The sequence below is a fragment of the Scyliorhinus canicula genome, chromosome 15 (assembly GCF_902713615.1).
Source record: "Scyliorhinus canicula chromosome 15, sScyCan1.1, whole genome shotgun sequence".
NCBI lineage: Eukaryota > Metazoa > Chordata > Chondrichthyes > Carcharhiniformes > Scyliorhinidae > Scyliorhinus > Scyliorhinus canicula.
The window spans coordinates 32007379-32031400 of NC_052160.1; the positions used below are offsets into that span (position 1 = coordinate 32007379).

The 24022-nt window shown below is 46.8% G+C and overlaps 1 protein-coding gene across 1 annotated transcript in view; it reads right to left on the bottom strand.

Annotated features, from left to right (window-relative positions):
• arhgdig (Rho GDP dissociation inhibitor (GDI) gamma) overlaps nucleotides 1-24022 on the bottom strand; it is a 92223-nt gene that overhangs the window by 56368 nt on the left and 11833 nt on the right. The window contains exon 2 of the mRNA XM_038820559.1: nucleotides 7180-7356. Coding sequence (XP_038676487.1) covers nucleotides 7180-7356 — 177 coding nt within the window. The remainder of the gene's footprint in view (nucleotides 1-7179; nucleotides 7357-24022) is intronic.

Sequence of the window (24022 nt, forward strand, 5' to 3'; positions counted from 1 at the left end):
GGGGGCTCTCATTCAGAGGTACTCTGTACCTGATAGAGCAACGCTGGGATTGGGGTGAAGGAAGGTACCCTCCTGCCTTTGCTTTTGATCTTGTTCCCTGGCCCATCACCAACAACCCCCTCCCTGCAACCCACATCCCCGCCTCCCCTCCCTCAATCTAGGATCCATGGCTAATCCCCCCCTCCTTGTTTGAATGTAATACAGGACACTGCTCTCAGTGGAGGCAGTACAGGAGAGCTGCCATTCTCTGATTGCCTCGCAGTTCAGGAGGGGCAGGATATCCATCTGCTCAGGGTTTAATTAAGTGGGTGGCCCAACACTATCCAGGTAAGTGGTAACTGGCTGATTCCGTGTTTGCGAGAGTTTCGCCTCCACTACCCAAAGATGTGCATGATAGGTGGATTGGCCACACTAAATTGCCCCTTAATTGGAAACAAAATAGTTGGGTACTCTAAATTTTTAGGAAAAAAAAGATAAGTGGCTGATTAACTGGTATTTGTATTGGGTCTCCCTGAGAGAAATTACTCCAGCCTCTTGTTCTAAACTCCCGTCACCCACATTAAATTTGATCCATTAAAACTAATAGTCGCCACACATATCCAGGTGGTGAGTGGGATTAATATTATGACTGGTATTGTTGGACTCCACTCCTAATTGCATGGAATCACTGATCCAATTCTCCCAACCCTTTATCCTTGGGTTTGCATGAACTACTTATCAATAACTTGCAAATAGACATGCAAAGGAAAACCACAGTTTTCAATTTGATATTGATTCACACCGTAAATAGCTCAGTCTAAATAAGCAGAAAACAAACGAGTCAGAGCAAGGTATCAGGACAAGCAGACAGTCACAATTGTGCTTGGTTTTATACATCATGTCACTTGCAGTGAGATTCAATCAGACATTGCAGAATAATTTAACATACCATGCAAAGGCTGTGTTCACATTGTTTGGGGCTACCTTTCTCTGCTGACGATTAATTTACCGCAAAGAAGTCGACGAACAGTTGCCACCTCCGGGTGAACCCTAACAGTGACTCTCTCAAGGCGAACTTGATTTTCTCCAAACTGAGAAAGCTAGCCATGTCCGATAGCCATGTCTCCAACTTTGGGGGCTTTGAGTCCCTCCATGCTAATAGTATCTGTCTCCGGGCTACCAAGGCTACCAGGAACTCAAAGGCCAGAACGTCTGCCTCTTTCTCCTCCTGGATTCCCGGGTCTTCTGACACCCCAAAAATCGCAACCTCTGGACTCAGCACCACCCTTGTTTTTAACACCGTGGACATGACGTCCGCAAACCCCTACCAAAATCCCCTAAGCTTCGGACATGTCCAGAACATGTGGACATGGTTCGCTGGTCCTCCCGCACACTTTGCACACCTGTCTTCCACCCCAAAGAACTTGCTCATCTGGGCCACTGTCATGTGAGCCCGGTGAACAACCTTGAATTGTATCAGGCTGAGCCTGGCACATGTTGCGGACGTGGTGACTCTACTCAATGCGTCTGCCCATAGACCATCCTGTATCTCACCTCCCAGCTCCTCCTCCCACTTGCACTTCAGCTCCTCTGTCTGCATCTCCTCTGACCCCATAAGCTCCTTACAAATGTCCGAGACTCTCCCTTTGGCTACCCACCCTCTGGAAACTACCCTGTCTTGAATTCCCCTTAGCATTAGGAGCGGGAAGGTTGACACCTGTTTACGAAGGAAGTCCCGCACCTGCAGATACCTGAATTTGTTTCCCCTCGCCAACCCAAACATTTCCTCCAACGCCCTCATACTCGGAAAGCTCCCCTCTATGAACATATCCCCCATCCTCTCAATCCCAGCTCTCCGCCATAACCGGAACCCCCCATCCATACTCCCCGGGGCAAACCGGTGATTATCACAGATTGGCGCCCAGACCGATGCTCCTACTGCTCCCACATGCCGTCTCCACTGACCCCAAACTCTCAGGGCCGTTACCACCACTGGACTGGTGGACTACCATGCTGGCGGGAACAGCAGAGGCCCAGTTACCAACTATCTTTCCTTAGATAATGGGACCAAAACTGTTCACTTTATTCCTGGGATGGTCTAACTAATGCCTTGTATGGTTTTAGCAAGACTTCCCTATTTTCATATTCCATTCCCTTTGAAATAACGGCCAACATTCCATTTGCCATCCCAATTACCTGCTGAACTTGCATGCTAGCTTTATGTGATTTATGCACGAGAACCCCCAAATCCCTCTGTGCTGTGATTCTCTGCAGTCTTTCACCAATTAAATAATATTCAGTGCCTTTATTCTTCCTCCCAAAGTGCATGGCCGGAATTCTCCGACACCCCGCCGGGTCGGAGAATCCCCGAGGGGGAGGCATGAATCAAGCCCCGCCACCCCGATGCCGGCTGCCCTATACTCCAGCACCGTTTTTTGGAGGCTGGCAGGATTCCCGCCACACCGGTCAGGTGCCGTTGACAGCGTCCCCTCCAGCGATTCTCCGGGCCCCAATGGCCCGAGTGGCCGTCCAGTTTTGGCCTGTCCCACTGGCGTGAATTACTCACCTCCCGTTCCTGGGAGGGGGGGGGTGGGGGGGCTGGAGCAGCAGCAATCACTTTGGCATCAAACTAGCCCCCCGAAAAATTGGAGAATTCCTCGCTTTCGGGGGCTGTTGACACCGGAGTGGTTGGCGCTGGTTTTCCCGCCGGTGTGGGGACATAGCCCCATTTGTGCAGAATCCTGCCCATCATATCTTCACATTTTCCATCTGCCACATTTTGCCCACTCAAGCAGGTCTTATTAACACAGCACCCATTTAGTGCCTATTAGTGCATTTTATGGTTCCCAAAATATAAATTGCCGAAATTCTTTGACAATAATTTATAATTCTATTGGTATGTCACATTTTGGGTACAACTTTGTTGGAGACGCACTCACTCTCTGAAGAAATTAGATCTATTACATGCTGGCCTTTAAATGTATAGTCTCTTCAAAGAATCCAGAAAGCCATAAAATTCATGAAATAGAAATTTCAAATGTATTTTATAATAAAACTGTGCCATAATTTCTGAGAAGTAAATAGATACATGGAGATTTGACAGGACTGCTACAATTTACGCTGGAGATCCAGTCCCAGGTGTTTATGAACATCGTCAGTCTCACTCTAAGCAGCTGAAACTTTGGTTAACTTGTTCACAAACTCGCCATTTCCACAGAAAAAAGGAAAGTGAAGCTAGAGTGTTTTTAGATTGGTTGCTATTAGAGAATTTGAAATATGAGTTAGTTCCCTTTATTTTCTGTGCTTATGGGCCATTCCAGACCCTACAGGCTGAATTATTTGGCATATGAAACACATGCCTTCATATCAAATATCCACTATAATTTCACGTTTCAACCTAAAAGCTCTGGAGGAGCTCGACGGTACTGTGAAAGAAATTAGCAACAACAACTTGTATTTATATAGCGCCTTGAATGTAGTTAAACACAGCCCAGTCCATCACACGAACCTGCCTCCCATCCATTGACTCCATCTACACCTCCCGCTGCCTGGAGAAAGCGGGCAGTATAATCAAAGACCCTTCCCACCCGGCTTACTCACTCTTCCAACTTCTTCCATCGGGCAGGAGATACAAAAGTCTGAGAATACACACGAACAGACTCAAGAACAGCTTCTTCCCCGCTGTTATCAGACTCCTAAATGGCCCTCTTATGGATTTACCTCATTAACACTACACCCCTGTAGGCTTCACCCAATGCCGGTGCTTATGTAGTTACATTGTATACCTTGTGTTGTCCTATTATGCATTTTCTTTTATTTCCTTTTCTTTTCATGTACTTAATGATCTGCTGAGCTGCTCACAGAAAAGTACTTTTCACTGTACCTCGGTACACATGACAATAAACAAAATCCAAATCCAAACCATCACTATGCACTGCACAGGAGCATTATCAAACACAATTTCAACACTGAGTCAGAAAAGAAGATTTTGGACAGGTGACCAGAAAATTGGTAAAGGAAATTGATTTTATGGAGCATTTTAAAGACCGAGGGATGTAGAGAGGTAAAGGGTGGGATTCTACTGAATGCCGTGGAGGAGAGGTGGGTCACCCTGTCTCCACGGTGGGAAGGAGGCTGCCACTCATCACTGTACACCAGGCCTGGGCGCAGGTGGTAGAGGCCATGAGTGCCATGGGCCCACCACCAGGACCGGCCAGCAGTGCAGGAAGAAGCTGCACAACTTCCTCGGGGCGGCCAGGGAGATTAGGCAGCACTGTACCCTGGCACCAACCTCTGTCCCACACACCCGTAACCCACCCCAACCCGGAGGGAGACTGAACTGCACCCAATGACGCACTCCGCACCCTGCATCATATGCCAGCACCCATACCTCCCCGCCATGGCTGAGCGCCCTGTTCACAAAGGCCATCAGCTGCCTACCCCCTGTGCTGCATGCATCTGACTGCCTAACACTGTGCACTTTCTGTTCCTTGTCACACCCCACCCCACCGCCCCTCCGCCCCCTCCACTACCACCCATGGAGAAGGTGGCACATAACCACAAAGAGACAGAGAGAAGACCGGAGGGGGACCGTCAGACCTGCAGCACCTCAACGTCACGGCCCTGGTCGGTGGGCCCGGAGAGACGGCAGTCGCCGAGGCAGGGGTCGACATTGGGCAATCAAGTGAGCCCCCGCTGAGTTGAGATGTCCCTATGGCACACATGACACAACCCCACATCACCCCTGTAATATATGTATACATGTGGATAACTAAAGGGTTCATTATAACATCTAGCTGTAACACTACTCAATTATAATTAATCATTACTTAATAAATTAGTTTGCTTTAAGTTGAAGACTCGTGGTTTCTTCAGGATCACACCAACAGGCCTTCTGGATATACAGCAACTAGTAATGAAACATATTACTGAATGCTCCCCCAAGCCACCCACCACCCCAACCCGCGATCCAATCATGCATCATGTCGTGTGTCTTGCAGGATCACCTGGCGATGAGGCGAGTGAATAAATGAAGGTGTACTACACAACTTCTGAAAGGTTTCCGACCTCTGCTCTAGACTGTTGAAGACATGGCCGCCAATAGTGGAATGCTGAAGACCTCAGATATAAAAGGCACCAGAATTGGAGGAAGAGATTTCAGATGATCATGGGGCTGGAGAAAGTTACAAGAGAGGGAGGGGTGAGGCCTGAATTATATCAAAGCCATTTTTAAAAAAAGTAAAAGGAAAACTTTAAGATAAACTCAGGGTTCTTGATAAGTAGTGATCTCAGGAATCTTAATTTGGAATTCCAATTCCCTTCCCACACCTAGCGATATACTGAGGCAGACTTTTACCTGTTTCCATAGCCAGTAATTCCCAGAACGGGTCACTAGTCTGTCACCAGGGCCATATATCTTGAGGAGCGCCACTCCACATCAAGCGTGGCTGGCCAGGAATCTCTCCAGCTCTTACCCTCAGCCATTGACTTGCAGGTTGATGCATTCAACCTGTTTGGCCACATTATGAATGCACCTTCTTTAGCCTGGGGTGGGACTCTTAGCCAGAGCTTCTGGCTCAGAAGCAGGGACACTACCCATTGTGCCACAAGGCCTCCAAAGGGTTTAGTATTCGCCATCATATCTTCATGGGGTGAATTTTTGCAGCTGTTCCCCTGATTGCCGACGAAAGCTATGGGGAAAATGTAGATTTTCCATGAGCCTTCCACCAAAGTTACGGAAGCTGATCAGGAAAATCAATAGAAATTCTCCCCCATACTGCTCCAGCACAACCACTGTTAATGTGGGAGAGGTAAGATGAAAGGCTGCATTTTTCTACCACCTTTTCTTTCTTAAAATGACCACCTAATCTCTTCTCCCTATCCTTGACACTGAAAACCTTAAACTGGTCTTGTTGACCCTCCCCGACCCTCAGTCCCATCCCCACAGTTTATTCAACATGGAGTCATCTTCTGCTCAATGAAGAAAAGTTGTAAAACCAACAGACTTTCAACTGAAGTGAAAAACATAAGCTGTAACGCCCAAGCTCGCCAGTGTCAGATTTGGGGGGTATCCCAAATTGCACTGGGGAATGTTTCTCCCAATTGCCCAAAAACGCAAATTCCTCTGGGCAATTACCCTGTGCTGGGAATCACCCATGAATACAATTTAAATGGCAAACGTCCGATGGTTCTGGCTGTGTTACACAAATAGTTACCCAGAAAAGGTAAACAGAATTAAAACCTCTTCTAACTTCTGGGTAACTAAGTAAAGACCCAGAGGCCAATCAGTCCCACCAAACCACAACACCCCAGGCAACACCTCACCCCTCCACTACCCAGCCCATGAGATTCCCTCCAACCTCCCAATTACTGCCCCCCTCCATGGGACTCACCCCAACACCGCCCCCCCCCAACTAATCCCCCACTGTATTCCCCACCTCCGTCCAACTCCCCATGGGATTCCCTCTGACACGACCCAAACACTCCACACCGCTTGCAGACCCGATTCCCCCATAGGCCCATCTGACCCACCCCCTTACAGGCCCTGCCCGCCCACTTCCCCCCCCCATGCTTGGCTGTGTCACTGGACCTTAAGGACTGCTGTGGTGCATAGATCTTGCCCGACCTGAGGTTGATGGTCAGGCAAGACAGGCACGGAAGAAGTTTCACGTAGGTAATTAGCCACTGAGTGGGAATCCAACACTACTTGTTATTCGAGCAGAGGCCCCATAGTTTTCGGAGTGCTGGAAATGGAGGAGGAGTCGGTGGTGTGGTAGGGAGGATTCCTGGTATCCAAATGCTTCTGGTAATTGCTCGTGAAATGTATCCACCTGGAAACATGTGGAGCTCCCTTCTCTCTTTTCAGATCCTGTACATATATTTCCAACAAATTTTCAAGTTCATGATTCCATTTATTCTATTTGACTGAGGATAATTATTGAGTTGACTCCACGGTTCAGCAATACAATGTGCCCTTTTCACCTCTGCTACATCGTCTCAGGCTCGCATCAGTTCCGCAAATGCATGGGAGAAAGCTTACAATTCTGTTTGCATAATAGTACATTTAGTATTTTTTTAATTACTTAAAGATTCAACAAGAATTTAAATCATTACTTCAAGGCTGTTTACAGACAGAAAATAAGACTACCATCTTTTTAACTATCACATAATCCAGTACATAAATAGCTACCAAATACTAACCTACGTCCAGAGACCTAGAGCCGAGAAGAGCTTGTTTGTATTTATTCAAACTCTCATCATCATTGTCCATCTGCTGAATTTCTTTAAGTGTCTTCTGTGCTGGTGCTTTGTAGTTTGTGTCAACTAAGGCATCCTCTTCTACTGGATATAGCTCTGGGTCCTTGTCTGTCATAATATCTGAGAAAAAAAGAATGAGTACACAGGTTGTGTCATTTAGTTCCAACAGATGGTTTTCAATATAAAAATTGATGAATAGAATAGCAAATTCCAATTACATATAGTGAGAATATCAATAACCATATTACTATGTGTGATATTCATCTTTAATTTCACTGGCGGCTCAAATATATATTGAACTGCTTTAAAAGGACTTTTAAAAAGAAAGCAAAGACACTGAATTAAGATGGCTTGCACAGGTCACCTGACATATCTGATCACAAGTTGGTCAGTTTCTGGAAGTTTTCAACGTGGCACACAATTAAGACATGCCACGCCAAACCGCCTATGGAATTTCACACCTGCAAATGTCAGAAATTGCTTTAGAGACAAACCAAAACTGTAATTGGATTTTACTATTTGCAATACTCTGCAGCTATTTTCCAGGAAGAGACGAAAGGTCCACCAGGACAACAACTATACAAAGGGTATTCTTCCTAGCTCATCACAGGGAAGAACGGACCATTTAGAAGTGATGGCAAGGGCACGAAAGAAACTAATCACTTTGGTCAAAATACAATAACCAAGGTTTGTCCAGACACGAGCTAATCAATCACCAACTCACAATGGGGGAGAGGTCATGTAACCAGTATAACCATTTTGAAATGTATTCTATTACAACACCCAAGCTGCTAAAATCAGTCTAGAAAAAAGGCTACCAGTGGAGTACCCATACCACCTCTTCCCCCGTTTTCAAGTTCAACATCCTATTTCGGATACATTTTGGAAGCCACCATAGAGATAGAGGGCGGGATTTTATGGCTGTTCATGCTGGTGCACCTCCACCGCGGGTTTCCCGGTGGTGAGAGGTGCGCTCAATGGGGAATCCCGTTGACAACGTCAGGACCAGAAGATTCCAACGAGCTGTCCTCGGCTGCAGCAGAACGTGCCACGGAGGGGGCAGGAAATCCTGCCCGGAGAATTTCAATCAAAAGAAAGCTCAGGTAGAATTGCACCGAATCTTGGAGAGGATAGATTATTTTCAAAGAGACTGGGTGGGATTCTTCGACCCATGTGGGGGTCAGAGAATCGCCGGGGGGCGGGGGGGCGCGAATCACACAACGCCGCTCTGACGCCAGTTCGCCGATTCTCCGGTGACCAGAGAATCGGCGCAGTCGACGAAGCGCCGGTTGGGGGTGCACAACGCTGCCTCCCCGCCGATTCTCCCCGTGCGATGGGCCAAGTGCCAGCCGAGTTCCGCCGGCGTCGTTCTCATGTGGTCCTACTCGACAGGACCTCGGCGTTCATGCTGCGGGGGGCGGCCTGGTGAGGGCAAGGGGGGATTCGACCCGGGGGTGGCCTCCACGGTGGCCTGGCCCGCGATCGAGGCATGTGTATTGCGAAGGTTGGGACATGGGTTTACCTTTTAAAATATTTTTATAGCCTTATCTGGCTTGGTTTTCTAAGCACAATAAGGACTGACCTCTTTGTATTTAAACTCAAGAAAGCCTGCTGCACTGACTTCTCTGCAAACAGCATGTAAATGGTTAAGTACAGACACCTCCATCCTTATATTTTACAACAGAAACCCTGCTATAATTAATCAATGAATGGGAAAGAAAGGCCAAGCCCTGACAGAGTGCCCTCATTTGTTGTAACAACTTTTAAACTATGTGCAAAGAGTTGAGAGTAGTTTAATCCCTTCAGGCATTTGAGTTCATGATAATTCAAGAATTTGCCTAGTTCTAGGTTCAAAATACACACCATTGTTGAACAGTGATGATATCCTAATTAAAGGGATTAAAGAGTGAAGTCTGGTGAACTAATCCTATTTAAACTCTGCAAAATTGCAAAACAGGTCTATCACAGAAAATTTCAATACCTCAAATGATCAGAAGATTATTTCAAACTCCCCCATCTGATGAGAATAGGGGTTATAGAGGTTTAAAATAGTGTTAAATGAAATACAGTCCCAATCATTGTCCCATCCCTGCCTGCTGCTGTTTTATAATTGGGTTTTAGGAAGCATTGGTAGTCTATCAAGCAGGGATTATCTTCATTAATATGTAAATATCAGGGTTTTATTATGTATTTACCACCTTGACGTGATGGTTAATTTAACAAATATTTTTATGGATGTGGGTGTCGCTGGCAAGGTCTGCAGTTGTCCATTCCTAATTTCCCTTGAACTGAGTGGCTTGCTAGGCCATAGGGTGGTACATTGGTTAGCACTACTACCTCACAGCACTGGAGACCCGGGTTCGGTTCCTGCCTTCCTGCCGTGACTGCGTGAGTTTCGTCCAGATGTTCTGGTTTCCTCCCACAGTCCAAAGATCTGCAGGTTGGGTGGATTGGCCATGCTAAAATTGCCCCTTAGTGTCCAGGGATGTGAAGGTTAGAAGGCAGAGTCAGCCGAAATGGGGTGCTATTTCAGCGGGTCAGTGCAGACTAAATGGGCTGAATGGCCTCTTTCTGCACTGTAGGGTTTCTATTATTCTATGATTCTATTCTGTGCTTTCAGAGGGCTGTCGAGAATCACATTACTGTGGGTCTGGGATTGGGGTCACATGTAGGCCAGACCAGGTAAGCATGGACATTAATGACCAGATGGGATTTTTACAATAATCAATCATCACTGAGACTAGTTGTCATGTTGGGATTTGAACACATGTCCACAGATTATTGGCCTGGGTCTCTATGTTACCAGTGCAGTGACATTGCCGCCACATCAGCATCTCTCCATAATGGTTGCACCAGCCATGCTGAGTGCCAGAGTAATTGGCAGAAAACCACAGTGAGCATGTGAAGACTATGTGTAAGACTGCAATATTTTCTGCTTGTGAATGAATATATTAACATTTTATGGGAACAAGCAGCAAAAGGCTTTAGCCCTGGGTGGCAACCTGTACCTACCAAAAAACAGAGACTCAGGGGCTCCCATCTCCAGCATCAACAACACATCCTTGACATCATATGGAAAGATAATGAAACAGACCTTTCGAGGGCAAATATGCCAGGCATGTGAGTCAAGCAAAGAAGGCTTTGATAGCTTGGACATGTGTACAAGGTGGAAAATGGCCGCATCTCTAAGGATACTCCATACAAGGAGGTAGCCTGTGCAAAGACATCAGCATGGAGTCTCGAGCTCTGATTTAGGGATGCTTTTAAAAGAGACCTGAAAGCCCTTAACAGCAGTCATGGCAAGTTGGAAACTGGCTGACAACCGAGACAAATGGCAACACCAGCTGTTGGCAGGAATTCACCACTACGTTGACATGCAGTTTCAGAAGGTCCAAAGGCAGAAGCAGAGACCATCCCGCACCACCAGCAAGGAAGATCTTCATGTGTGGCACTTGTGGAAGACTTTGACTTTCCAGAATTAACTTGTTCATCCAGCAAAGGAAGTTCAGCAGGCAATCTCATTTGACGTCACCAAGTTCTGAGGCTACATTTCCATCTTCTCTCACAGATGGAAGAATGTGAACCAAATGGGAACTGTCATGTGAGTGTCCCTTTTAGAAAGGTTTTTGTCTTATCACATGGCTTCAGTTATGTCATTTTATGGGTGGAGCTGGGTGTGGCTGTGAGGTGAGAGGGGGTTTCAGTTTCAGTTTGAATACTGTGGACTACAGAAAGAGAAAATAAGTATTTTCCCTGTCTTTGTCTGATTTAATTTTAAAAGGCTGTTCCAGTAGATGCACATAGACTGTGGCTGACTGCCTCGTTAACTTTAAAGACATAGTTGCTTTCCGGAAGGAGTGTGAATCTGCTGTTTGGAACTGTATCAGAATTTGAGGAAAAGGACCTGTCTCATTCAACTGAGAATATAATGTGCTGGGCCACGCCTTTGAAAAGGGGTTTGAGTTATTGGATTTTGTTATTGAATTGGAACAGTTAAGGAGGAATTCATTAAGTGTTAAACACATAGATTACTAGAACTGTGCAATGTCTTTATGTTTGTAATAGATAATTCTTGCTGTGGTTATAGATACATATATGTTCAGGGAGGCAAGCGGGTGTTGGAGATCAAGGAGAAATGGGAAGCGGAGTTGGGAGAGGAAATCAATTGGGGGGTATGGAGTGAGGCACCTCGTACGGCAAACGGGACCGTCTCTTGTGCAAGGATGAGCCTGATACAGTTTAAGGTTGTGCACAGGGTGCATATGACTCGGGCGAGAATGAGTGGGTTCTTTCAGGGGGTAGCAGATGAGTGTGAGAGGTGTGGGCGTGGGCCAGCGAATCACGCACACATGTTTTGAGGTTGTGAAAAATTGGGAAGATTCTGGGCTGGAGGGTTCGCGGTCTTAGCCAGGGGAGTGGAGGAGAAGGTGGACCCGGACCCTTTGGTGGCGATATTTGGGGTTTCAGAGAAGCCGGTGTTCATGGAGAGGAGTAAGGCTGATGTTGTGGTCTTCGCCTCTCTGATAGCACAGTGGCAAATTTTGCTGGAGTGGCGGTCGGCATCGCCACCGGGGGTAGTACCATGGTTGGGTGACCTGTACGACTTCTGTGATTAGAGAAGATAAAGTATGAGTTAAGGGGCTCTTCAGGGGGGGGTTTGAGGAAAGGTGGGGAATGTTTGTGACTGTGTTTGAGGGGCTGTTCGTCGTGGGGTGGGGCGGAGGGCGAAAAAGAGGACAAATCTGTACAGACTGTATAGATGATTGTCGGGAAGCATGTTTCCCGGGGTGTTTATACTATGTAACCTGTTTTGATACATGTTTGTAACAAACTACATTAAAAAAAGATATATATGTGTTAACTACAGTCTTAGGATAAACCTTGTTTTGGTTAAAGTGTCTCGGAGTCTGATGAATCACACCTGCAGCGAAGACTCTTGTGCTCATCCTAGCCAAATTCAACATAAAAGTTAGAGGCCAGGTGAACTTCATAATACTACTTTGGAATTTCTAAGTCCTAGCCCATAACAGAACAAAGAATTCAGCAACATTAACTACTAATAATGTTTTTGAAGCCAGGGAGCTTAAAATCTGTCAAATAGTGGCATGCTTACTGACTGGAAAAAATGTTACATGTTGGGTGGGTTTTGTGGTCACCAATGAAGAAATGGCACTCGCCACTCACCTCAAAGAATGTCTGTGAATGGATTTCCCCATTCCTGGTGGGAATTTAAATCTGGAACAAAGTAAAAGCGGTGTCCAGACTTCTAGAGGCAGGGGTGTCTACAAGTATGGTAAGCAGCATATCACATTTAAGTATTCTCCCAGACAGCAAACCAGGGGGAGGATTCTCCGCGAACCGGCGGGGCGGGCAACTCCAGCGCAAAGGAATAGCGTGAACCACTCCGGCGTTGGGCCGCCCCAAAGGCGCGGAATCCTCTGCACCTTCACGGGCTAGGCTGGCATCAGAGTGGTTTGCACCGCGAGGGGCTTGGCATCACGCTAACCGGTGCCGAAGGGCCTCTGCCGGCCGGTGCGAGTTGGCGCATGCGCGGGAGTGCCCGCGTGTGCTGCCGTCAATCCAGTGCATGCGCAGGGGGATTTATCTCTGCGTCGTCCATCGCGGACTGTTACAGCGGCCGATGCGGAGGAATAGAATGCCCCCACGGCACAGGCCTGCCCGCGGATCGGTGGGCCCCGATCGCGGGCCAAGCCAACGTGGGGGTACTTCCCAGGGCCAGATCCCTCCACTCCCCTCCCCCTCCCTCCCGGTGGGACCGGCCTAAAATGGGCGGCCACTCGGCCCATCGCGGGCCGGAGAAACGCCGGTGGGGGGCACTGCCAATGGCCCCGACCTTTGCGGTGCGATTCCCGCCCCCGCCAAATCCCCGGCGTAGAGAATTCGGCAGCCGGCGGGGGCTGGATTCACGCTGTCCCCCGGTGATTCCCCGACCTGGGGGGGGGGGGGGGGGGGGGGGGGGTCAGAGAATCCCACCCCAGGAAGCTAAAAATATTTAATATCCTTCACTTTTCACTTACGTTTTCAGAAAGCAAAATAAATGCTTACGATTGGGTTAAGATAGAAGTTAAAATATTGTAAAGCTGTGTTTTTTTAATTGTGAATTTGTTTTATAATAGAGAAATGTGAAATTCCACAAATATAAAATTAGCTTGTCTGGGCCAATGAAGATATTTAGCAGCAGCAATTAATTTGGTTCACTATTAAAAACCTCATTCAATAAGGTGTAACTTTTTCAAGGGTTTTGACAGCGAGACTGGCAACATGACTTCAGTCTGAGGTCCCCCAGCAGTATAGCTAATAGAGGGCGGATAGTAAGCTTCGGTGGAGTAATGGCGGCGAATGCTGACAGTTTTTCCTTCATAAACATCACAAAATATGAACATTGCATTCAAGTTGTTGGAGGGCATTTATCCATTCTTAGAATAATAGAATCCCTACAGTGCAGAAGGAGGCCAATCGGCCTATCGTGTTTGCGCTGACCCTCTGAAAGAGCGCCCTACCTATGCCCACTACCACCCCCCCCATCCCCATAACCCCATCTAAACTGCACACCTTTGGACACTAAGTGTCAATTAAGCATTGCCAGTTCACCTAACATGCACATCTTTCGACTGTGGGAGAAAACCGGAGCACCCAGAGGAACCCCACTCAAATATGGGGAGAGCATGCAAACTCCACACAGACAGTCACTCAAGTTTGGAATTAAACCCAGATGCCTGGCACTGTGAGGCAGTAGTGCTAGCCACTGTGACACCGTGCCACCCTCCCAATATTCTTCCCAATATTGCAGAGTCTCAGGAATGTGGGAGGACATCAACGAAGGGAAATGTGAATCTCTATAAATGTGCCCCGTGGCATCCCTTGACAATGCCACAATACCTGAATATTGCCATTAATATCAAAGTCAGGCAACACCAAGAAGATTGTTAATTTTGCCACAGGGAAGCTGAAGCAAAGATTTAGATATCTGGACAAGTATGGAGTTACCTTACAATATGGCCCATGATTGGTTGGTGTGGTGGAGTGAGATCAGAGGTTGAAGCCAAGACTGAAGGGCCTCCCCTCTCAAGCAATCCAACCTGCCTGCCCATTTTACAAGTCCCCTTTAGATGACCACCCTGGCTCAATGCAGCATTATTGCCGCTGATTCAAAATATATTTGTGTCCCAGCTCCACATCAGAGATATGAGCACAGTTCAGGCTGGGAGAGTAGGCCAGGGGGTGGGGGTAGAGGGGAAGATGTTTTTTGTGTCTGGAAATTTGGTCGACTGTATTCGCTATTTCTAATGTGATCTTCTTTACATTGGAGGGACTAAACGCAGACTGGGTGATTGCTTTGTGAAACACCTTCACTCAGTCTGCAAGCATGACCCCCAACCTCCTGTTGTTTGCCATTTTAACCCACCATCTTGCTCTCATTCCCACAAGACCATCCTTGGCCTGCTGCAATTTTCCAGTGAAGCTCAACACAATCTGGAGGAACAGCACCTTCATCTTCCTATTCGGCACTTTACAGCCTTCTGGGCTTAACAACTTCTGAGTTCAACAACTTCAAACTATGAACTCTGTCTTCCATCTTGACCCCTTTTTTAATCCAATTTTTTTCACTAACCTTCCCCCCACCCTCTCCCACCCTTCGAAGGTCACCTGTCACGAGATAAGTTTTGCTTTAACTGAGCACTGACTCCTGTTCTGCTAATAACAATTCTACTACCTTACCTTTATACCACTATCAGCACCTTCTTTAGTCTTGATAACTACTGCTAAAACTCATTTTGTCTTGTGTTCCAGTATATCTTTGTCAAATTCCTCCCAAGTAGCCCTGACCTTCTATTTTACTTCACCTACTTCACCCCCTCTTAAGCAGTATGAAATCCATCACATTTCTCTCTCTGTTTAACTCTGAAGAGTCGTATTGACACAAATGGATAACTCTCTTTCTTTCTACATACACACACACACGGTGCCAGATCTGCTGGGTTTCCCCAGCATTTTCTAATTTTATTTCAGATTCCCAGCATCCGCAGTGTTTTACTTTTATATTGAAAAGTTTAATGTGCTTTCTCAGGTGTACAGGAGCTATCCCATGATGCTAATGGAAGGAGAGGGGTGGAGGGGGGAGTTCTCAGGCATCCTGGCTATCACTTACCCACAACCAATGTCAAAAGCAGTGATATGGACATTTATTCATAGCTGTTTGTGGGACCACACTGTTACAAATTGGCTCCCACATTTCCGACATTACAACACTTCAAAACTGCTTAATTGGTGGCAAAGTGCTACTGAAAATCCGGAGGTCACGAAAGACATTATATAACCTCATGTCCTACTTTTTATTCATTTCTTAAATCACATTTTCTCCAAATAAAAGTCTGCATTTTACAATTGGCTAGTTGCTCACTCAACATCGCGCTTACTTACCATTCTCAAGTGTAACAACCAGTAATAATGCACTGCACCACTGCAAGTTTTGTTGATTCATTAGGTCAGATGCCGGGCACAGATTATGCTAATAGGGTTTTGATTTATGAATAAAGGTCCTACAATTGATCATATGAACAGCATCTTACCATATTCTTTCAAAGTGTCAGGCTCAGACTGAAAACTGGCAAAACAATGAGTGGCCATGGTTTATGCCATCACTCTGTTAGGGCGGGGCCTGATAGAGCTGACATCCAGCTCCACAGAGATCGTGGGGGGCCATCTGTAAATGGCACCTCGATCGGCACTGAGGCTTAACTGGCCCTCCTCACCCTACCATGGAGATATTAGCGCCCCCCCCCCCCCCCCCCCCCCCCCCCACCCCACCCCTCCAGCAATCATCGGTGCCTTCCCACCTCAGCCCCCTTGCCGGACAATCGTCAGGGACTCCTGTCCCCCACCACCACTGGGGAAGTATCCCTGGCTTTCCCCCCCCCCCCCCCCCCCCCACTCAGTGGCCTCCCCAGACCTTCAGGTTTCCCCTCAGTACCCACTCTCCCCCAGCACACATTATTGGAAACCCCCCCCCCCCCGCCCTCTCATAGGGCTCCAGCAAGAGCCCGCCCCTGGCATTTACCCCTGGCACTACCCCTGGCATAGGTTGGCACTGCCAAATGACACTGTGCCAAACTGGCAGTGCCAACCTTTGCCAGGGGGTTGTGCCAGGGGGCTGTCTCTCTCCCCCTGGGTCTATACTTACCTTTGCGTACCCAGGTGGATCCTCTTGACTGAATCCCATTTTTATAAAGGAGGGGTAAACCTCACCGACAAATATAAATATTCAGTGAGTGGCTATATGGTGGCGGGGGTACTTGGCTAATCATATTTAAATTAACTAACATCCAGCACACCCTCTGTTGGTGTGAACTTTGTGATGTCACCGTCGAGCAGCGAGTAAAATCGGTAAACACGATTTCTCTGGAGAGAATTCCGATTCTGTCCGGATTTTCCATTCTTATCACCGTTCTCTCTGATGGCAAGAAAGGGCTGAAAATCGCCCCCTATGTTTCACATCAGCACAAATGTCCCGTGGCTCAATTAGTCTTTCAAAGCATGAAATAAAAGTAGTTGGCCAAGCACTGTAATCGGTTACAGGAAGAATCAGGCATGAGTGGTTTTATTCACCTTTCTGGGGATATCCGACAAATTGTTTTGTTTGCAAATACAACCTAGTGACAAATTACAGAGAAGTACATGGGGCAGGAATTCTCCGACCATTCGCTGGCGATGGGAGTCTCTGGGACCGCCAGCAGTGCCCATGGGTTTCCCGACGGCATGGGGTTGCTTCAATGGGAATTCCGGTGGAAAAAGAGAATTCTGCCGCCAGCGAAAGGCGCGCTGCTTCCCGCTGCCGGGAAACACGTGGCTGGGAGGCAGGGGAATCCTGCCCGTGCGCTGAATCTTCCGTTCTGCAGATTAAGTGTTCCCGCCAGCGGAGAATCACAACTGGACTCTACTGGCACTCGGTGCAGCATCGGTGCAAGAGATTCCCTCTCGGTTTCCATGCTAATTTATGCATGGAGGAGAGCTCGCTGGATTTCATCGGAATCCCGCTATTGGCCCACCAATTTGAGCAGGCGGACCAATACAGACGTCCATTAGGCGGTCCCCCCTCCACCGCCACACACAAATCCTACACCCCCCCCCCCTTCACTGACAAGTAGGGACATCCTCTCCGATACCACAGGAATAATGGGTCACCCTCCCCCCACAGCACACACGCATGAGGGTGTCCCGACCACAGCCCTGACTGACCCCCCAGCCCCCTCATCAGACCCCACTAGCACCCCCATCAGATTCACCCCTTCAGAGACCCCCTGAGAGACCTCCTAACAAAGATCCGCATCAGAGACCCACCATCAGAGATCCTCTTCAGAATCCCCATCAGCGACCCCCAATACAGGTCCCCTTCAGTCACCCCTGCTGAAAGCTGAAGAGCGGTCCAGGCAGTAGAGTGAAAAATCACTGCATTTTCACTTACGTTTCCCTAATAGCTACTACCTCAAAGCCAATTACACTTCAAAGGGCCTCAAATCCTTCGACAGCATTTGAAATGCAAATCTTCCATTCAATTTTACACAATACATTGCATTAACCAGTAATTGACAATGTTATGACTCCAGAGATAGATGGTTGGTGGATTGTTGATCAATCTTTCCCTTCAGGCTTGAATGCATCTCAAGAAGCCTGCTCTATTGCTAGCCACAATGTTTATGAACACTCTTGCTTTGAGTGACATCTCCTCACCACACAAAAGCAGTTAAGTGCTTTCTGCTAAGGAAACGAGGAAGTGAAAGCACTTAGATTGCATGGGGGTCTCTGATGGGGGTCTCTGATGGTATGTCTGATGGAGGTATCTGATGGGGGTTTCTGATGGGGAGTCTGATGGGGGTCTTTGTCAGGGGTCACTAATGTGGATCTCTGATGGGTCTCTGATGAGTCTCCGATGGGGATCTCTGTTGTGAGTCTCTGTTGCAGGTCTCTGATGTGGGTCTCTGATGGGGGTCTGATGGTGTCTCTGATGGGGATCTCTGTTGTGGGAATCTGTTTCGGATCTCTGATGTGGGTCTGTGATGGGGTCTTCGATGGGGGTCTGATGGTGCCTCTGATGGGGGTCTCTGTTGAGGGTCTCTGTTGAGGGGATCTGATGAGGATTTGATGGGCGTGGCTCTGATGGGGAGGCTGGGAGGGTCGGTAAGGGGGATTGGGTGGGAGGGCAGGATTTATGTTGTGCCAGAGGGGGACCTTCCGATGGAATTTAGGGGGGGAACCTCAGTTATGTCCTGACCCCTTGACCCACCATAGGATCCACCGCATCAGTGCCACGCTTGGGAAAACGTGCACCAAATCCCAGCAGGAGGATTTTCCTCTGTGGGGGTCAGTGCATAATGGGGAGGAGGCTGGTGGTGACTCGGGCCTCCTGCAGTTAATTGGATACAAATGTGTGCAAATTACTGATCTGCATCCTCCCACAGATATGGGGCATGTCGCTCTCTGCTGCCGCTGGTGGGAGACCAGAATATCAGAATGGGCACCGATCTCAGTTTTCGGCCGTTACTCCATTCTCCGCCAGTTCGGGAAACCTGTTACCAGCATGACCATGGAGGATCCACCCCCCTTACATTTGGGTGCAATCAGAATGGCACAAAGGACTGGACTTTCCTCTGTTACTAGACCCGCATGTTAAACCACAAAATGTCTTGCTCAGTTTGCTGATGTGAGGTTACACACAAGTATCCTCCCAACCCTCTTAAAATATACCTAAATTTAAACTTGGTGTCAATGTGCATAAATTAACACAGTAATCAGGGGGCGACATGAGGGCGCAGTGGTTAGCACTGCTGCCTATGGTGCTGAGGACGCAGGTTCGATCCCGGCTCTGGGTCACTCTCTGTGTGGAGTTTGCACATTCTCCCCGTGTCTGCGTGAGTCTCACCCCCACAACCCAAAGATGTGCAGGGTGGATTGGCCACGCTAAATTTCCCCTTAATTGGAAAAAACAATTTGGTACTCTAAATTTATTTAAAGAAAACTCAGCTATCAGGCCCAGCAAAGCACCAATTCCAAACCTTTGCTCAGTATGTATGTCAGACTAAACATACATAGGGCCTGGCCATTGGGGAACCTTTTTAATTTTTAATATGAATCATATTTAGGTCACAATATGCATTAAGGAAACCGAGCACATGTGCAAACTCAGTGAGCATGAAGGAAATAAAGGAGTTGCTGTAAAACACCAGAAAATAGCTTTCGTTCCTGCTGTGCCTGGAATTTTGGTCACAGTGTGAAGAGACTTCAGGATAAGTCTAATTTGAGGATACTTGCCTATGCGTGTTGAGGTGCGGCTGGTCATGTGGCCATAAATTCATTCAATGCGAGTGCTGGATGGATGCTGGGCATATTTTGTAAATTCAATGGTGCAAAGTCCTTGAGCGATACACTGATAGATGGAATTAAATGCAAGCTACTGTGTGTAAAATTTGTCTTGGGCAGGGCACAAAATGAGAAATACTGCTTTGTGAGCCTGATTTACAGAGCACAGAATGGGCTGCTGCGGTATTAATGCCTATTTAGTGCTGCACCCCATTGAGTCATCTGACGTTCTCACACATTTGACATTATTAATGTGGGCACAATAGAATCAAAAGTACTACTAAAGATTTTGGAAGAAATTTATGTTAATCAATACTATGAAAGTTATATTTCTTTTAAATGAGCAGAAATGAAAAGAGCAATTTAAATAAAACACTGTTTTTATGTATTTATATTTCCCCCTACATTAGGCAGATACTTTAGGTTTTTAAGTGATGCTTTCAGCTTTACATCATTAACAACTTAACATTTCTGTAACACCATTAAAGCTGTTGCAAGCTCTCAGTGATGCGCAGTAATGCAATGGCATTGTTGCTAATGGTCTGTTAGATTTGGAAAATACTATTTTCTAGCTCAATAAATTTTATATATACATCTAATATCGGTAAGCCTAGCTTCAGAAAACAAGAACACATTTATTCAACATCAACCGATGAGCTCATTTTAAATTAGTGACGCCCTGTCAGGAAAATAATAGATTGCCGAATGCTGTGTTTGTTTCTTGCAATATTCTGTGCAATGGATTATCAAGTACTTTTATTTTTTTTAATAAGCTGTCACTTGCAGGCTCTGTTAACAAGCAATCTTGTCCAACACTGGCATTTCTACCACTGACAATGGAAAAAGCCCAGGCACTCGATTGTTAATTTATAATGTATCTGTTTTAAACAATAGACTAAACCAGATGTGTTTCCGTTCCCTTGGCAGGCCTGACACTTGGAACTGCACCCATGGGATATCAGAATTAACTATTACATCATGTTAGAAACTTAGGTTAAATTGTGCAGCACTCCCTCCACCACCCACCCCACTACCCGCCCCTCTACCAGGCATGCTTTTGTCAGAGAGGTGGGGGATGGGGTCATGGGCAGGGGGCAAGTAAAATATGACAAAAGAAAGTGGTTAAGTTTTGAAATGCACTGCCTGATGGGAGTGATGGATACAGATTCAACAACAACCTTCAAAACGAAAATGGATAGATACTTAGAGCCAAATAGTCAGGAGGCCAGGTTATTGCTACTGAGGTGCGTAGAATGAGTTGGGAAATTTTCTGACGCAGGAGACCTATCTTAGTTTAAAGTTCCCGGTCACACGTACTATTTGCTCTGGGCTGCTGGGTAAACTCAGGCCCGAAAAGCAGGTCCTAGCTGGTCATGAGAGGTGGGCATATGCCAAGGCTGACTGGTTAGAAAGGGGCCAGTTTAGCTCAGTTGGCTACACAGCTGGTTTGTGATGCAGAGCGAGGCCAGTAGCGCGTGTTCAATTCCCGTATGGCTGATGTCATACATGAATTCCCGCGTTCTCAATCTTGCCCCTCACTAGATGCACCACCAGTCAGGTCTCCCCTTCAAAGGGGAAAGCAGCCTGTGGGACTATGGCAACTTTACTTTTACCTAGAAGGTTCTCAAGACTTTACCCCCGATGTAGTAAACACAGTTTGGCCCTCTTGCTCTCACCCCTCACATCTCCTCAGCCACTGCCCCCACCCACTCCCCAAAGGCTCCTCATATTCCCCATGACCATTGCCAACTCATCTAGTACCACCACGGGCAGACCTCAGGAGCTGTTTGGAGATTAAAATAAATAAACATCTAACAATCTAGTCACTTGGTCGCTAAGAATTTGCGAACACTGGAATCAGAAATATGCTATTGAAACCTTTCAAATTTCAACACATACTGCACAAACAGATGCTACACCAGATGCCCTGTCAATCAAAGCAATCCAGCTGGGTTTTTTTAAACAATTGGTGTTTTTCTACAGTATAAAGAGGAGATTTTTTGCAATTTCAGATAAATTCAGTATAAATTCAGATATATTCAATTAAAAATACCTTATTCACCCTACAAGAGTGTTTACATTTACTCCATGAATTCATGGGTATTACACTTCAGGTTAAAGCCCAAACAACAGCCATGAATGAAGTCTGTTTTAACTCAGCACTGAGTTCAATAGGCCCTGTTGAGTTTGGGTTCCTCATATGTTTGAATTAAGCTCCTTTCCCTGACTGACAAAAATGCGATCTGTTGGAAATGGGGGCAGGCCTTCCACATTGCGAATCCACCCGTCATTGTCTTCTCAACTCCACAAAAAAAACCATAGAGTCATTTATGGCTTGGAAGGAGGCCATTCAGCTCTTTGAGTCAAAGCCCCATTCTATTCCATATCACTGCAAATTTATTTCCTTCATGCGAACATCAAATTTGTCTTTGAAATTGTTGTTTGTCACTGTTGCCAACACACCAACAGGCAGCAGGTTTATGGTTTTTATTACTCACTTTGTGAAATCATTCTTCCTCACATACTGCCTGTATCTCTTATCCAAATACTCATATCTGTGTTGCCTAGTCATTATACTATCAGGAAATGTGAACAATATTTCCTTTGTTACCTTTTTTAAACCTGTCATAATCCTATAGATTTATATCAAATCTCTCTTTAATCTGCTTTGTTCCAAGAATAGCCTCAACTTCTCCAACCTAAATGTAATTAAAATAGTGCATTCCCTGGAATCATTCTGGTAAATCTCCACCTCACCTTATTAAGGACCCTCACATTCTCCCTCAAGTCCAGAACTCAGTACTCTAGTTGTGTCCTGACGGGATCTTTATTTTTTTCAAATTTTTCCAATTAAAGGGCAATTTAGCGTGGCCAATCCACCTACCCTGCACATCTTTGACCCATGTCGACACGGGGGGGAATATGCAAACTCCACACGGACAGTGACCCGGGATCGAACCCGGCTCCTCGGTGCAGTGAGGCAGTAGTGCTAACCACCTAACTAGAGCTTTATGAAGGTTCAGTATAACTTCCCTGCTTTTGCACTCAGTGCCCCTATTTATGAAACCATATGATCTGTTTTTCAAAGTATTTTTATTCCAAATTCTCAACATTTTACATTTTACAAAAAAAACCCCACCCAACATATAACCCCCCCCCCACCCAATAAGAACCCCCTACTACCCCCTCTCCCACCTTAATAGTCGACGGTAACCAACTCTCCAAAATGCAAAATGAGCAAACCCGAACTCTTGTGGAATCCATCACTTGACCCCCGCTTCAGGCAAATTTCACCTTCTCCAGTGCTAAGAACTCTAAAAGGCACCCTGCCACGCCAAGGCACAGGCTGGAACATCTGACCTCAACCCTAACAGGACCCGCCCGCGAACAATCAGTGAGTCGAAGGCTAAAACATCCGTCCACGCACACATCTACAACTCTGGCCTGTCCGACAACCCAAAAATGGCCTCCAGGGGCCCGGGCTAAAGAGTCACCGGACTCGAAAGGTTAGCTCTTTTCTCTCCCTTCACATGCTGCCAGACCTGCTGAGATTTTCCAACATTTTCTCTTTTGTTTCAGATTCCAGCATCCGCAGTAATTTGCTTTTATCCGTGGGCTCCACATCTACATGGCTGTGGAGGCCAAAACACTGAGTGTCTTTAAAACAGAGATAGATAGGTTCTTAATTAATAAAGGGATCAGGAGTCATGGGGAGAAGGCAGGAGAATGGGGGTGAGAAAAATACCAGCCATGATTGAATGGCAGAGCAGATTTGATGGGCCGAGTGGCCCAATTCTGCTCCTATGTCTTATGGTCTTATGTCCTTACATGCAAAGCCCCCAAAATGCTGCTGAGAACTGACCTCCAAAACCTTTACAACTTTGGGCAGGACCACAACACATGCACATGATTAGCAGGGTCCCTCCCACACCGCTCACAAACATCTTCTACCCCCTCAAATAGCCGGCTGATCCTTGATTTCATCAGGTGCGCCCTGTACACGACCTTCAGTTGTATCAGCCGCTGCTTCATACATGAGGTCAAGGCATTCGCCCTCCGCAGCACCTCAAACCACAATCCCTCCTCCAATGCAGCCCCCAATTCCTCTTCCCACTTAGCCTTAATCTCCTCGATGGACACCTGGTCCTCCTTCATAATTCTCCCAAAAAAGCACCAAAATGACCCCTCCTCTCCAACCCTCATCGCCAACCCTGCCGCTGATAGCACCTCCTCCAGCAAAGAAGGCACTATCAGGAAGGTCCCACACCTGCAGGAGCCATATGATATATGTTTTTCTAAGCATTGACTCAGTTTGTTATGCCACCTTCAAAGATGTACGCACTCGGCCCTGCACACTCTTCAGCCCTATCAAGTCTTATTGCCTTTCCCTATCCTGCCTGACAAGTTACAT